At 43.9% G+C, this 17,503-nt stretch overlaps 1 protein-coding gene across 1 annotated transcript; it reads left to right on the top strand.

Annotated features, from left to right (window-relative positions):
- The first annotated feature begins 11,510 nt into the window (after nucleotides 1-11,510).
- MIEF1 (mitochondrial elongation factor 1) lies at nucleotides 11,511-16,062 on the top strand. Its single transcript, XM_056845934.1, has 5 exons — nucleotides 11,511-11,639; nucleotides 12,302-12,450; nucleotides 12,558-12,738; nucleotides 14,314-14,576; nucleotides 15,169-16,062. Exons 2-5 carry the CDS (start codon nucleotides 12,307-12,309, stop codon nucleotides 15,973-15,975), a joined length of 1,395 nt encoding a protein of 464 aa, XP_056701912.1. The 5' UTR covers nucleotides 11,511-11,639; nucleotides 12,302-12,306; the 3' UTR covers nucleotides 15,976-16,062.
- The last annotated feature ends 1,441 nt before the right edge of the window (nucleotides 16,063-17,503 follow it).

The following is a 17,503-nucleotide window of genomic DNA, read 5'->3' as shown; positions in this document are numbered from 1 at the left end:
CAAGTAGATAAGGCTCCTGCCTTTTAACTGTAGTCTTTTTAAACAAACAAAGTCACTGTTATTCTGGGCAGAGAGGTGCGGATTGCATTGATGATTATAACAATCTTCCGGAACGTCGGATTCAAGGTAGAAACAAAAGAATTCTTGTAACTTACTCAGATGTTGGATGGTGAGGTTGTAGTATTAATGATGTTCTTAGATGGTGATTGAAGGGGGAAGAGTGAGCCTAATTACCCAGGAAATGTTCTGGCGATGACTTTTCCCTTCTTGCCCACGGGATCGGCATCAAAACCTCCGGGGGGCTTAAAAAAGCTCCCTCGGAGAGTTTTGGAGATCAAACCGCATGAGTGGCTGCAGGGAATTTCCTGCTTCCCTAGTCCACTGTTTAGGACTGGGTTGGGGTGCTATTTGGTACCCCAATTTGAACATTTCTTGGATTTTCCCTAGAAAGTCCAGGAAACATGGCGCTCAGTCTAGCTGCCCCAGCCGGAAGTCCCGTGTTATTGGCTTTCTTGGGATTCCTGTTTGAAAGCTGATCTGTATGTCCGAGAGTAGTGTGATGTGTGTGCGCATCTGTGTATGTGTAAAAAAATAAAAATAAAAAAGGAGGGAACACCATGCAACTATATGACTTTATGAATAAGGAGCTTCAAAATTTAATTGGGCTCCAGGGGATAAAGTTACTAACATTACAGATTTGAACCAGTTTCACATCAGATTGCTGTCAGCCAAACTATGCATGTGGGAGAATGGTGATCTGGTAGGAACTTTAATCTGGAGCTACAATACAGGAGCCCTGACCTGGATGGCCCAGGCAAGCCCAATCTCATATGAGCTTGGAACCTAAGTAGGGGTTTGCCCTACTTAGTATTTGGATGGGAGATCACCAAGGAATTCCAGGGTTGCTATGCAGAGGAAGGCAAAGGCAAACCACCTCTGAATGTCTCTTGCCTTGAAAACCCCACCAGGGTTGCCATAAATTGGGTATGACTTGATGGCACTTTACACACACACACACAATACAGGAAGAAGAGGGGTTCAATCTTATTCCTGTTGCAGGTTCTCCAGGGCACATGACCTCCCTGGGTCTGCCATTTACCCCCATGGGGGAAAAAAAACATGGTTTGTTGAACTAAAGAGACCAAAAATGAATGGATCTGGTACTGGTCCTCTGCTTCCATAAACTGTAGAAATGGGCAAGTCTAGCTCTCTGTGGGATTTGCACACCATGGAATTTGTATGATCTGTGAACTATGTATGAAATATCTATGCTATAAGAAAGATCTGTTGAGAAATTGTGCAATTGAGTTAGCAGGCCTTGTTAGCTGACTATAATGGAAATCCAACCATTTCTGAAGCAAAACTGTAAGGAAATCAACTTATTGGATATTTAATTTCTACAACTCAAAATATTCATTAACCTAAAATGTTTGTACTTATACGAAAAGCACATGGTATTGGTTTGGATCTGGAAACGCACGAGTAGAAAGGCAAATGTACTTAGCATAATTCTACTCACGCAAGCAATAGCACAAAGGCTGCAACAACTCATAGCCCTTTAATACAGCTTTTAGAAGTAGTAGTAGTAGAAGAAGAAGAGTTGGTTTTTATATGCTGATTTTCTCTACTTTTTAAGGAGAATCAAACCGGCTTACAATCTCCTTCCCTTCTTCTCCCCGCAACAGACACCCTGTGAGGTAGGTGAGGCTGAGAGATCTCTAAGAGAACTGTGACTAGCCGAAGGTCACCCAGCTGGCTTCTTGTGTAGGAGTGAGGAAACCAACCTGGTTCTCCAGATTAGAACCCACTGCTCCTAACCACTACACCATGCTGGCTTTTAACCAAATGTTCATAAGGAGGAAAGGAATGTACATCAGAAGGAACATATCAGAAGGATTTTGTTTATCTTTGCAACTGCATCAGAAGAAATACCCTGTGCTATGCCTTGCGCCTGTCAAAAAGATAACAGGGATACAATCGCTTTTGCTCAGAGCAAGCAGACAGTTAGGAATTTTAGCACTTCTGCAAGGACTCTCGAGTATACCATATTCTTCTGCGGGATCCATTCCATAACTTTTACTCTATCAGAGTGGCATGGTCACCTGTGATACTCAATGAAAGGCTTGAGGAGAATCTGATATTTCCCTCTCTCGATGGCATCAGAAATATTTTCCCAGAAAAATTTAAAGAGTGAATTAGAAGAACTTCAACAAAAATAGATGCCAGTACATATCCAGTTTCAAAACAGGGCAAACAGTGCTCCCCATGGACCTTTTCTGATGGGTAAATCAGCATAGGGGGAAGGCCTAAAAGACCACTTCTCTTGCATCACAGTCCTGATCTGAATCAGGCTCCTGCATGCCTGCTAAGTGAGTTTTTAAAAATTCTGGATTCTCTGTACAAGGAACTCCCTGGGCATCAAGCAGTTAGGTCCTGAGACTGATGTCGTCCAACAAAATGTTTAAAAAATGAAATTAAAACAGTAGAATACACACAACAAACATTGGAATAATTACAAAAAGTATAAATCAATGCAATAAAAATGACTGACTTTCCCCTAGACATTAAAGCCATAATCCTATTCCCTTTATAAAATTACAGAACACAGACATAGTTATAAACTATAATGTAACATATTCTTAGGTCATTTTTTCTAGAGAAATTCTCATGCTTTTGTCTTTATAATTATGAATAAAATAAAAATAGGACACTTAAATAATCCAAACCAAAGGCACAATGTCTTAAACTGGAAAAAGCAGACATCACACATAGAAAGCAAAAATTTATAACAAATTCACAACATTATCTACGGTACTTCACATGAGAGTTGGGAGAAGGACTTGGACTACTTTTTCATCTCAAGTCTATGCAGATTCTTTAATTAGTTCTAATAGTATACAAAGAAGAAAGGGCAAGTGGTATTTTACTCTATACCTTTTGGAACTATTTCCACATTTAGGAAAGGTAAAATTCTTGTTGCTTGCAATTTCAACTGAACAGTGAATTCAAACTTAGATGATACAGTGGGTTATCAATATATCTAATTCTCAACACGGGTATACTGGATACTTAAATCCAGAGACTGGAGCCATTAACAGACAAAGAACTTTCTACAAACATGAAAAATGCTCCAGGCTTGCAAAACAAAGCAAATCCTGAAATCTTAAAAACAAACAAACAAACCAGCAACATTGGGGAGGTTTACCCCACCTCCCAATGATAGAAGCAGCACCTGTAGCTTTAAGAAACAAATGCATTTAGTGGACATTGCTAAGCAGCCACAACATTAATGCCAACCTTCAAGCTAATTTCTCTTTAATTATATTCTATATCCTTGTTCCTTTTTATGGTTAAGTTTGTAGTTTTTTCTCATTTTTTAATTAAAAAAGAAATTAGTTGTGTCCTAGCTCAACGGACTCAATGGGCTGTATGGCTGGATGTGGATTAATTAAAAATATGTATGGGGCTTATGAGGATACAATTGAAAAGTTGGCAAAATAAGAACACTGAATTAGTTCCATTGCATTATGTCATAGCGCCTTTTCAAATTAAGGAAAAAGGAAGAAATTATGGTAGTTGTTGTCGCTGTGGATGAGCCACAAGGCTAATAATACTGGCTATGGCCATAGCCCATCACAAGGAACCAAAAAGGATTATTCTATTAAATTGTGGCAGGCGTTATGTTAGAAATCTCTGAACAGAGCATTCTCTGTGAAAGATGGAAGTTGTCAGTCTCTCAATTGTCAGAGACTAATGACAGATTTTAAAAAATGTAGTCCATTTTTATCTGAGAAGAAACAAAAAAAGGGGAGGAAACCTCTGAATGAAATGAACAAGGGGTAGCATGAAAAAGTCAGAAGACCTTTTTATCCTCCATTGGAAAAAATGGGAAAATTTAGGTGAGCTTTTGAAATTAATGAAATGTACTAAGACAGCATAGGGCGCAGCAATTTGCAACTCTCACTTTAGTATAGGTATATTTGTAATTTTACTTGTAGAAAATAAAGTCATGTATACTTGTAAATTACATAAATATGCCAATTAATACCATTTTTATGCTAAGCTATAAATGATGCATTTTATGTTGTTAAGCAGCGAAATAGGTTTAGGTTTGATAGGAAAGTATGTACTGCATATGTTTCAATTTTGCTACAACCCTATGAAGTTAGGCTGAGAGAGAGTGACTGACTCAAGAACTGCCCCCAAGCTTCAGGGAAGAATGGAAATTTAAGCCAGATCCTACTCTGACTGGCTTTCTCATATTTGGAGTGACAACAGACACAGAGAAGAATCAAAGGAAACCTACGAAGCATAGGGTTGCCAGGTCCCTCTTTGCTACCGGCGGGAGGTTTTTGGGGAAGAGCCTGAGGTGGGTGGGGTTTGGGGAGGGGAGGGACTTCAATGCCATAGAGTTGAATTGGCAAAGTGGCCATTTTCTCCAGGTGAACTGATCTCTATCGGCTGGAGATCAGGTGTAATAGCAGGAGATCTCCAGCTAGTACCTGGAGGTTGGCAACCCTAATGAAGCACCGTTGTGCAGCAACCCACAAGCAATTTGGTAATTTATTAAATCCCACAGCAATCCAGTCTGCGGAATCCCAATTTGGTGTTCAGGATCACAACAGTCATTGTACTTTGCAATCAAGCGCTTCTGATTTTGCAGGCATTGCATTATGACCTTGTTAATTAGCCACCCAATCCATAATCTAGCCCCGCCAAAATAATTCAATTTAAATCAATGCAGTTCCACTGAACAATTTGGTTTAATTAGCTGGTGGCCTAAGTAAGGTTGCCAAATTTTGAGGTGGGGTGGGGACGAACCCAGCCTGACCTGCTCCACCTGTGCCCAACAGCCACGTGGTCTGCAGAAATCAGCAAGTGAAGCTTTTCATGTAGGGTTGCCAGGTCCCTCTTTGCCACTGGTGGGAGGTTTTTGGGGCAGAGCCTGAGGAGGGTGGGGATTGGGGAGGGGAGGGACTTAAATGCCGTAGAGTCCAATTGCCAAAGCAGCCATTTTCTCCAGGTGAACTGATCTCTATCGGCTGGAGATCAGTTGTAATAGCAGATCTCCAGCTAGTACCTGGCGGTTGCCAACCCTATTTTCATGAGAGAGATAAAGTACATTATTTGCTACTGTCTGCAGATCAAATTGCTGTTAGGAGCCATTGGCAGGGTGGAATTGGCAAACAGAGGAGTGAGCAGATTAATGTCTCCAAACAGCGACCGTAAAGGGCATGTTCACACACATTTCCTTTTTAATGCAGCTATCAGCCCAAACCTGCTTTTGTACACAGGTGACATGAAAATGCAAAGTGTGTAAACTCAAGGCAAAGCAGGTCATGTTCTCTCCTTGAAAGGAAATAAAAACAAAATCCAGCTTGTGTTTTCACCTGCATTCGGACAATGTAACACACCCAGATCCAGACTGCCTGTGTTGAGTTCATGCAGGCCCCTGCTAGCCTGAGCTGTAAATGTGGCTGCCAGTCAGGCGCAAAGGGAGAAACAATGTATGCCAACCACTTTGAACATTCTAAAGCACTAGCCAGATACATGTCAAGCGTTATCTGCATTTCTCAATCAACAACATCTGCACAGGAGTTTGTCACATTGTTCCACTGGGGAAGGAAGATGCCTTCCTATACTTCCTGTTTAGGCACTGAAGCAGGGGCACAAGTCATTCTTGCACAAATATTCCCTTCTTAGGAAAGTGTTTTGAATGCTAGAACATAGGAAGTCATTAGCCTGAATCCCAAGTCTAACAACAGAAGTAACTTCCTTACACAGAACTCTCTTACATATCGGTTAGCAAATTTCATTGCAAAGAACTTTAGTGTTCTGTGCAGTCTTATACATGGTTCCTTCAAAAGACTGCTTGCCTGTTGAGATCAGTCTTCTATAACGTGCAGACACAGAGGAGCGCTGGGTGCATTCTAGGGCACATAACCAGTTCATGCTAGGCAATGGTAAGGTGCCCCATGTGAATTTAAGTGTGTCCTTAAAAACACTCCAGAAATGTAGGATGTGTATAGGGGTTCCAGGGCACGTGGATCAATACGGAAAGGGTTTCTTGGAAGTCTGGATTCAGTTTAACTAGAATGGTGTTAGGACTGGTGGTTAACAGACCAGGATGGGTGGTTAATGTGTCATCAACAAGAGCCCATGTTTGTGAGATGACCCTTTGATAGGTGGGTGAATCTGTCTGTTTTTAATGGATACCCACCACCACAGCTTGGAGAAGCTGAGGGGAGGGAACAAAGTGTATACAGGAGAGTGTATGTATACAGGAGAGGGTAGTTTCAAACCACCACAGAGAAAATAATTTCTAGGTAGAATTAAATGAAAAATGGAGTGTGGGGTTGGTGTAGGGTTGCCAGGTCCCTCTTTGCCACTGGTGGGAGGTTTTGAGGGCGGAGCCTGAGGAGGGTGGGGTTTGGGGAGGGACTTCAATGCTATAGAGTCCAATTGCCACAGCGGCCATTTTCTCCAGGTGAACTGATCTCAATCAACTGGAGATCAGCCGTAATAGCAGGTCTCCAACTAGTACCTGGAGGTTGGCAACCCTAGGTTGGTGGGAGAATTCCAAGTTGCTCTATGAGCGGCAGCACACCTTGAAACGTACCTGTTTGCCTCCATTTATGGTCTACTTCTGTTTATAAAGCAAAGATTTTTTAAAAGTCTTTGCCTAAGTTTGCAAGCCTTGGGGGGGGGGGCTGCCGCCTGTAGTTATCCCGTAATTGCAACTGACCTCCAAAGGGTGGACTCACATTCCTACTGAGCTCTCCCCCGCACCATTCTCCTCAGTCACAGCTCCCAAATCTCCAGGAATTTCCCAAGCTGGAGTTGGCAACCCTAGTTCTAGCCTGTTTTGTTGGGGGAAAGGCATATGTCCACTATAAAAGGGATTAGAGATTTACTTTTTCACAAAATGAAAGCTGGGAATTCACAGGAAATGACTCACAGATTGTTATAACATTATATAGAGAAAATGATATTCATTTGCCTATTTAAAAACAGAAACAAAAAGGCAGCCCCAGATGGTGGGGGCGGCCGCTAGAGGGACAAGGTCAAGGAAAATGGCTGCTGTGCTGGCAGGCCTGGGAAAACCCAGCCCTTCCCACTCACTTGGCAGCCATCCAGACTTTGGGAAAGATCGGGGGAAACTGGGAGGTGCATAAATGTACCACAGTGCTGTGGGGAAACAAGAAAAAAACAACACTTCCCAACGGGATTGAACCTGGAGCAAATACCTAGTGTGGAAACAGCCCAAGACCAGCAGCATTATGGATTTTTATAGGAGATACCAACACGGACATTGTATAGAGAGATGGAGGTGGACCTTGCTCCACATGAACAAAAAGCTCATGAGTAGGGTGAGGAAAGGGATGCATTCCTTTTAAAGGAGGGGAACCCAATGGCCTGTTCCCAACGCACTGTAATGTCAGCAAGGTCGGAATAGGTTTAAATGGTATTAGTGGTTTGTTATACAGGAAATGTTTGTATGGACACAGTCATTATTTTACTAAAGACATGTACGTTCTGTTCTGGAGTACTTTTCAAATTATATAGGACAGGAGTCCAGTGGCACTTTAAAAAGGTAAAGGTAAAGGTCCCCTGTGCAAGCACCGGGTCATTACTGACCCATGGGGTGACGTCACATCCCGACGTTTCCTAGGCAGACTTTGTTTACGGGGTGGTTTGCCAGTGCCTTCCCCAGTCGTCTTCTCTTTACCCCCAGCAAGCTGGATACTCAGTTTACTGACCTCGGAAGGATGGAAGGCTGAGTCAACCTTGAGCCGGCTACCTGAAACCGACTTCCATCAAGATCGAACTCAGGTTGTGAGCAGAGCTTGGACTGCAGTACTGCAGCTTACCACTCTGCGCCACGGGGCTCCTAGAGTGGCACTTTAGAGACTAACAATTTATAAATATGTCAGCGTAATGGATGAACACTTTGTGCATGTGATGAAGTGAGCTCTGACCCACAAAAGCTTATCCTAAAATAAATTTTGTTAGTTTTTAAGGTATTACTGGACTCCTGATTTATTTTGCTGCGACAGACTAATGTGGGTAGTCATCTGGGATCTCCAGAGCGTGTAATCCGATGTTGCATCCCTCATAATTTCTTTCCTGCCAGGGAAGCTGCAATAAAGAAGCCTCGCTAAACTAATCCTCCCCCAAGTAGATCAGAAAAGCTCTGCGTCTTCTCCTCTCGGCTTCTCCCAAAAGATGCCAGACAAAGGGTGCCACATTGCGAATTACCATACAACAGTCAACAGGCGGCACTATTGACTTGCCTGTATACAAAACGCTGCCTCTCCATCAAAACGAGAAAACCGTCTGCAGTTTACCGGAAAGCCTTCCGTGCGCTTCGTGTTCTCAGCTCTCTGTTCTCAAAAGTTGGGGGCTCTCTGTTCTCAAAAGTTGGGGGCTCTCTGTAAGGGGGCTACTTACAGTCAGCGGGACTTCCGATGTAAAATTGCAATTGATGGGACACTATGGGCGGGACAGAACTAGCTTTAAAACATAGAAATAAGTGTTACAAATTCCAACAAGTCAGCTGAGTGTCTTTTGTTAGAATCACAGTTGGAAGGGACCACCAGGGTCATCTAGTCCAACCCCCTGCACAACGCAGGAAATTCCAAACTACCTCCCCCCCCACACCCCCAGTGACCCCCAATCCATGCCCAGAAGATGGCCAAGACGCCTCCCTCCCATGAACAGCCCAAGGTCACAGAATCAGCATCGCTGACAGATGGTGGTTGTCAATGCTTTGCGGCAAACAACGGCAATAATAATAATTCACAGTGGGGAGCCGTGTTAGTCTGTCTGCAGTAGTAGAAAAGAGCAAGAGTCCAGTAGCACCTTACAGACTAACAAAATTATTATTATTATTATTGGAATAATAATAATAATAATAATTATTATTATTATTAAATAATAATAATTATTAGAAAAGAGCAAGAGTCCAGTAGCACCTTAAAGACTAACAAAAATATTTTCTGGCAGGGTATGATAATTATAATTAAATAATAATTATAATTAAATAATAATAATTATTAGAAAAGAGCAAGAGTCCAGTAGCACCTTAAAGACTAACAAAAATATTTTCTGGCAGGGTATGAGCTTTCGTGAACCACAGCGTGAGCTGTGGCTCACGAAAGCTCATACCCTGCCAGAAAATATTTTTGTTCGTCTTTTAAGGTGCTACTGGACTCTTGCCCTTTTCTACTATCTGAAGAAGCGAGCTGTGGCTCACGAAAGCTCATACCCTGCCAGAGAATATTTTTGTTCGTCTTTAAGGTGCGACTGGACTCTTGCCCTTTTCTACTATCTGAAGAAGCGAGCTGTGGCTCACGAAAGCTCATACCCTGCCAGAAAATATTTTTGTTAGTCTTTAAGGTGCTACTGGACTCTTGCCCTTTTCTACTATCTGAAGAAGCGAGCTGTGGCTCACGAAAGCTCATACCCTGCCAGAGAATATTTTTGTTCGTCTTTAAGGTGCGACTGGACTCTTGCCCTTTTCTACTATCTGAAGAAGCGAGCTGTGGCTCACGAAAGCTCATACCCTGCCAGAGAATATTTTTGTTCGTCTTTAAGGTGCGACTGGACTCTTGCCCTTTTCTACTATCTGAAGAAGCGAGCTGTGGCTCACGAAAGCTCATACCCTGCCAGAAAATATTTTTGTTAGTCTTTAAGGTGCTACTGGACTCTTGCCCTTTTCTACTATCTGAAGAAGCGAGCTGTGGCTCACAAAAGCTCATACCCTGCCAGAGAATATTTTTGTTCGTCTTTAAGGTGCGACTGGACTCTTGCCCTTTTCTACTATCTGAAGAAGCGAGCTGTGGCTCACGAAAGCTCATACCCTGCCAGAAAATATTTTTGTTAGTCTTTAAGGTGCTACTGGACTCTTGCCCTTTTCTAATAATAATAATTCCTCCGATCCCAAAAGTACAAAAAAGATAATTGATGATTTCCCCGCAGCGCCTTTTGCAGGAGGACAATTGTGCTTTTTCCCACGGGGACACTGGTTTCTAAGGCGTCCCCGCCACTTGTGGCGGGCCGAGTCTTAACCGGAGCCGGAAGAGAAGGCGCTCCGCGTCGCTTCTACCTCTGCGAATTTCCATCGCGTAGGAGGTCGTGCCCCGGAAGTGAAGCAGCCATGTTGCCGAGTGACCCCGGGAAGGGGAAAAGGTGGGGCCGGAGCCCCTGAAACGCGCCGCAGCCTCCAACCGTGAAGGGGGCAGAAGCTGCTGCCGGGTTTGGGGTGGTTTTTTGGGGGTTTTTTTTTGCTCTTCGTCCCTCCCGCAGGTGAGCCTCTCGAGAGCCACAGGATGCCGGGCCTCCCTCCATTGTGACCCCTTCGCTTACCCCGCCCCCCCCCGCCCGGAGTGCCTAGGCGGGGGGCCGTTTCCCCGTTTCCCCAGGGGTCGCTTAATGACAGCTCTGCGTGATCCGCGGGCCTTTGGTGCCTCTTGGCCCCCTAACCTTCCCTCTATGTCCCTGTTGAACTACAGCGCCTGGAAAGAGGCAGATCTGGCCCAGGCTGCTTAATCACATCCGTTCCCTTTGGGGATTCCATGCAAGATTCAAGATTTATGTATGGGTGATATATGGTAAAGTGTGTTCCTGGCCTATGCAGCCCCCGCCCCCACCACTTGCAGTAGGAGACCACCTGACAGATGGAGGCTTCTACATTTCCTCTCGTTCCCTTTTTTTGGGAAAAGAAGTAGACAGCTGTGCTCAAAAGTGCAATGACCAGAACCTGATGTTTTTCGTATTATCCTGGCAGTTACTGTTGTTCCAGCCCACCCTATATAAGGCACAAATGTGTGTGTTAAGTGCCATCAAGTCGCTTCCAAGTCATGGCGACCCTATGAATCAATGTCCTCCAAAACGTCCTATCTTTGACAGCCTTGCTCAGATCTTGCAAATTGAGGGCTGTGGCTTCCTTTATTGAGTCCATCCATCTCTGGTTGGGTCTTCCTCTTTTCCTGCTGCCCTCGACTTTATTGTGTCCATCCATCTCTTGTTGGGTCTTCCTCTTTTCCTGCTGCCCTCAATTTTTCCTAGCATGTCTGTCTTTTCCAGTGACTCTTGTCGTCTCATAATGTGACCAAAATACGATAGCCTCAGTTTAGTCATTTTAGCTTCTAAGGTTAGTTCAGGCTTGATTTGATCTATAACCCACTGATAGAAACATATAAATGAAATGTATCAATGAAATGAATTGTTGCTTTTCAGTTTATCCATCCTCCATGGCAGCGTGGACCCGTGAAGCAGTGCTGAACCTCTATCGCACTCTGCTGCGTCAGGGGCGTAGCCTGCGCTATACTGATCGTGATTTCTACTTCACCTCAATCCGGAAAGAGTTCCGCAAGAACCAACATCTTGAGCGACTTGAAGATAAGGAGAGACAACTGGAGAAGGGACAGGCTTTCCTGCGTACCAGACTTGGCGGCTTGGTTTAGAAATTTCCCCTTCCATTCTTCTGACCCCTTTTTCTCAAGCTCTTTGATAACTTCTTCTAGATGGTTAATTTTGGCTAGTCGCTGCAAATCTGAACAAAGAAACCTATAAGGTTCCTGTGTACATCCCTGGGAATATTCCTTTGGCCTCATCACAGATGCATTAGGTTTCAGGTAGGTTATGTTCACCCATGGAGTGCTGATTTAATATTTCATTGCCTCTGTTGGTGGTTGACGAGTCCTAAAATTTAATTTTGAGAGAGTAAAGGTAATTTGGCTAAGATTCACAGGAGCAGAGACAGCTGTGATGACATTGCAAGGATGGACTTGAGCATTTTGACAGTGACAGAACCCACATGCACACACAAATCTCACTGAGATTTGGTGGTTTTTAGTAGTAACAGGAAGATTTTGTCTGGGAACATTTGACTATTCTTATGGTGATCCCCACTTACAATATGATTAAGTCACTTTGAAGATATACAACCACTTTCATGTGTGCTGGGGTTTACCTGTCTTAAGCAGTATGAAGGCAGTATAATGTGCAAGATAAGAGGTTTGGCTGTGGGAAAACCTGGTTCAAATCCCCATTCAGCCATGATATTCCCTGAGTGGCCTTGGCCCGTTTTTTGCCTAAGCTGTGCCTCAGTTCTGCTGACAGTGCATGATAAAAAAGCTGAAGAGCATGTCATAAGTGTTGTAGAATGGATAATTTACACTAGTGTGTTTCTTAGTAATAACAGAGAGAGGAGGAAAACCTGACTCGGTAAATACTGAGTGACATAACAGGAAAGTTAAATGTGTTAACAGTTTTGTCTTTTTCTCTTCATGTAAAGGAGCAATGGCAGGCGCTGGAGAGCGCAAAGGAAAAAAGGATGACAATGGCATTGGCACAGCCATTGATTTTGTCCTGTCCAATGCTCGGCTTGTCCTGGGCGTGGGAGGCGCTGCCATGCTGGGGATTGCCACTTTGGCTGTCAAACGGGTAAGAGTGGGTGAAGGGGAGATGAGCTTTGAGGGAAGGGGGCTGTGGAAATTGAGACATTTGAAGGGATATTACAGTATGCTTCTTATCTCCCCCTATCCCTTCAGATGTATGATCGGGCAATCAGTGCCCCAACCAGTCCCACACGCTTGAGCCAGTCAGGAAAGAGAAGTTGGGAGGAGCCAAGCTGGCTTGGGTCATCGTCACGGTTACTGAACCAAGAAATGAAGACTAACCTTAGCCGTTCTCTGCAGACTCTTCCTACAGATTCTTCAGTGTTTGAAATGGGTGAGAAGCAATCTTAAACTTTTATCAGTGTGCAAGTTGGCTGTACAGTCCAGTAAAACTTGTCATCTTTTTTGTTTGCTCAGGCAGTCTGGTACTGAGAAAGTCTTACTTTTCAAAGAGATCCTAATGATCAGGTTATCCAAAACGCTGTGCTGAAGGATCAACAAAATTTAGTCTGTGTTTGTTATGTGCTGTTAAATTGCTTCTGACTTATGGCAACCATATGAATTAACAGCCTCCAAAATGTCCTATCACTGACAGCCTTCTTCAGGTCTTGCAAACAGAATAAAGTCTATTCTGGATTTATTAGATCAGGCAAAAATGCTTAATTACTAAAGAATTATATTCAAGTCAGTAGTACAGCATTTAATCTGGCAGCCGAAAAAATATTACCACTATCTGGGAATAGTCAAAGATTTTCAATTTGTCAGAAGTGTTACTGGAGCTTCTAATCCATTATAGGACAGAGAACACACCATTCTTGCTTGCAGATTTGTACTTTTAAAATTTAACTGTAATCTGTGTCAACACTACGTTATCATTCTTCATTGATAATGAAAAAGCAGAAGTAAAGCCTAGCTGTTCCAATCTTTGATCAAGCAACCAATTGTATTCTAAGACAAAGCTTCTTAAACTGTTGGTCACGACCCATTATGGAGTTGCGTAACTGAATGTGGGGGTCACTAAAAATTTGGCAACAGTATAAATTTCTTTATGATTTATTTTCAGTAAATGTTTGATTTGTATACCTATATTATATACCTATATACCCGGGGTCGTGTAAAAGTTTCCTGGGCGAAAAGGGGTCATGAGTGGAAAAAGTTTAAGAAGCACTGTTCTAAGAAGAAACCTAGATCTAGAATTAAATGGAATCTCAATTCTGAGTCTGAATGCATCTAACCAAGCTGCTGATTCCAATGAAGCAATTGCAGATTCTTGCTGAATAGCTATACCCGTACATTTAGGCAATCTGGTTATTTTTTTCAAGAATTTTAACAGAAAGGAATCAATGTCCTCTAAAACACCTTCTATCCATTCTCCAGTACCATAAAGTATCATTTGGATTCATTTCCCCACCTGCCATGAAACTTAGTGACCATGGGCTGGTTGTTCTTTCAGCCAAACCTACAGAGTTGTTGTGAGATACAATGGAGGAGGGGAGATCCATGTATGTCACCCTAAGCTCCTTGGACAAAGGGTGGGATACAAATGTATTGATACTCAGTGGCCTCAGGAGCCACATGTGGCTCTTTGACATGCCACCTGTGGCTCTTCTGAGCACTATTCCAAAATGTGGCACCTGCCTTATATTTCAGGAGAATGGGCGGGCTCTTGCTCGATAGGGCTTGTAGTTTTCCACACAGTAACATTCATCACTGGAGGAATGGGTAAGCTTGGAGCCTCCCTGAGGTGCAGGCCTCATGGCAGGGATAAACATAAATGTGGATCTTCTGGTTGTGGATCTGATAGTAACTGTGATTGTGGTTCTTCATGAGCCATGGAGTGAATACTGCTGCGTTAAGTAAATAAATATTGGGCCATGTTGTCCTTCTCTCTGTAATCCTCCTGTGATAGACTTGGCCAAATCCACGAAGCATAAATCATCTGTCAAAAGAAGCCAGGTGGAGTTGAAGAAGTCCCGCCTCAGAATGTCCTTGCAAGAGAAGCTGTTTGCCTTTTACCGGAGGAAGGTGGCCATCCCAGCTGAAGAACAGGCCCGGGCTAAGCAGGCTGCTGTGGATATTTGTGCTGAACTGCGTGGCTTCCTCCGTGCTAAGCTGCCAGACATGCCTCTGCGTGAAATGTATCTGAGTGGCAGCCTCTATGACGACTTGCAGGTAACTTAGATGTATGCGATGTTGTTGAACATGTGTCTGACCTCTACGGTTGTTTTGGTCCTATGCAAACAAGCACAGTGTTTAAACATTTCTGCTGAAAACATCTTTACGTGATTATAAACATCTTGCAGAGCAAATGGGTTGCTTTGCCTGAGTCTGAAAAGCACCTTTTCCTCATGTTTCTTTCTGCAGTTCTTATTGTCAGCTCTTTCTGGCTGTCCACTATCACATTGCCTGTGTCTTTTCTCTCCTGCTTTCATTCCAAGGATTTCAGATTTTGTTCACATTCTTTTCTGCTCTTTTCCTGTGTGACAGTTTTGGATTGGAGAGCCTCTCTGTGCAGTACATTGCATCACCATTTGGCATGCATTTATCTATATCCTGCTTTTCTCCCCACAGTTGGGACTCAAAGGGTCTTAGAACATGGTTCTCCCCCCTCCATTTTAATCACAACAACAACCCTGTGAGGTAGACTAGCCTGAGAGTTTGTGAGAGGACCAAGGTTACTCAGCAGGCTTACATATAGCCCATATAGTTGCTGTTACCTTTATTGACTCCTAATGTTTAACTTGGTACTTTTCTACCCCAATAGGTTGTGACAGCTGATCACATCCAGCTCATTGTCCCTTTGGTGTTGGAGAAGAACTTGTGGTCATGCATCCCAGGCGAAGACACCATCATGAACATTCCTGGCTTTTGCCTGGTGCGTCGGGAAAATCCAGAGTACTTCCCCCGCGGGAGCAGTTACTGGGACCGCTGTGTGGTGGGGGGTTACCTCTCCCCTAGGTCCGTGGCTGACACCTTTGAGAAAGTAGTGGCAGGCTCAATCAACTGGCCAGCTATCGGGAGTCTTCTAGATTACGTGATACGTCCAGCAGCACCCCTGGAATCTCTAACGTTGGAGGTACAATATGAAAGAGACCGGCACCTACTAATAGACTTTTTGCCATCCGTGACACTAGGCGATACTGTCTTGGTGGCCAAGCCGCACCGCTTGGCCCAGTATGATAATCTGTGGCGACTCAGTCTTCGGCCGGCAGAGACGGCTCGCCTCCGGGCCTTAGACCAGGCCGACTCCGGCTGCCGTTCCTTGTGCCTCAAGATCCTCAAGGCCATATGCAAGCTGAACCCCGCGCTGGTCCGCCTTTCTGCCAGCCAGCTTACCAACGTCATACTGCACCTCGCCCAGGAGGAGACGGACTGGTCCCAAGATGTGCTTGCCGACCGTTTTCTGCAGGCGCTGAGAGGACTGATAGGGTATTTGGAGGTGGGGGTTCTTCCCAGTGCTCTGAATCCAAAGGTGAACTTGTTTACAGAGCTCACTCCGGAAGAAGTGGATGAGTTAGGCTACACCTTGTACTCTTCCCTTTCAGAACCGGAAGTCCTGTTGCAGATGTAACAGCTGCCTTATGTGTGAGAATGGTGTGGGGACCTACAGGTTCTCTGACACTTTTGAGTGATATATGCACACCCTGTCCTGTTCTTTTGGGAAGTCCCCCCTCCCCCTCCAGGGTTTCTTAATTATACTCTGTGTGTTCCTCTAGATTTCTTGGTGTACTGGTCCAGTTCTACTGCTCTGGTAGCAGCTGTCTGAAGGGGCAAGAGGGAACGTGGAAACTGGTAGACAGCGTTGTGTGTAAGTCTTTGCTGCTGTCACAACTGCCTCCTCCAACACTCTGTATTGTGACAGCAGCAAAGACTTACACACAACGCTGTCTACCAGTTTCCACGTTCCCTCTTGCCCCTTCAGACAGCTGCTACCATTTTTTTTTCTGTTACCGGTGCTGCAGTGAAAAGAGACAGTCCCATCCCAGAAAAGGGTGGAGCTGGGCCAGTAAAACCGCTGGTGTTTTTAGAAACCCTTGTGAGGCAATGTATTTTTTTCTTGGATTCTGTCCCCTATTATTTGATTTTTTTAAAAAAATTGGTCACCTTCACTCCCAAAATGTGCAGGGCAGCCTGAATGAGATGTTTCAATAGAAAAGTAATTATAGCAGAGGATGTATTTGTGTGCGCACTGTATAGTGATTGTATTTATAGTGTTCAGGGGAACAGTGCAGAATTTCCAGGGCGACTTTGCTTATTGCATCACTTCTTACCATTGTTGAACCTTGATCAGAAATCCCATCTTTGGGAAGCTGGGGTGGTTCAGATCCAGGATGCGCTCCTTTACCACTGTAGTGCCCTTCATCATACATATATGCAATTCTCATTGCACCCACACATTTGAAAAACTGTTATATTAATTTACCTTTCTAAAAGAATATTAGAGTGATAACCCCCCCAATTGGTTGCTCTCAAGATTATTTTTCTGTACCTGATTATAGCTTCCTAAGAAAGGGAACGGTTAAGGAGCTCTTTGCTGTCTTATGTTGTGGCACAGAGCATAGAAGTCTGAAGGCAAAGAGATAACTTTTGCAAATGTTTCCATCACAAGCACTTTAGTTGAGAGCAGCTAATCACACAACTGAGTGAAGGGTACTTAAAGGTCAGCCCTTGATTTTCATATATTGGCAAAACAATGGGAGACTGATGGGCCCTGCTTTCTGTCTGCTGGAAGTCAGATACGTACAGTTGCAAGCAGTGAAGGTTTTGGAGAAAGGTGAATGTAATTTTGAGTTGGCGACATGCACTAAAATTGCACTGCTTATGAATTTGCAGAAGGCAGCATGTTTTACACTTGGTCCTGTTGCTTCTAGGGAACCGCTTGCTTTCTACTCCCACTATCATTGTTACTCGGCTCTGTTCTCTGTCCCTCCCTACTTTGAGGGGAGTGACCACCCACTCCAGCAATATCTCCTCCTCTGCAGGCATGGAATTGACATAGACAGTGAATGTGTTATCTCTCAGGAATACTCTTCTACCACTGTCAACCCATAAATATTCCCTGAGTTATATGTTTGATTTTTGCATAGATGGCTCCCGGG

This window comes from Euleptes europaea, chromosome 3 (genome assembly GCF_029931775.1).
Source record: "Euleptes europaea isolate rEulEur1 chromosome 3, rEulEur1.hap1, whole genome shotgun sequence".
Lineage (NCBI taxonomy): Eukaryota > Metazoa > Chordata > Lepidosauria > Squamata > Sphaerodactylidae > Euleptes > Euleptes europaea.
Note: the sequence above shows the minus strand (reverse complement) of the source record. Positions and strands in the feature narration are given on the sequence as shown.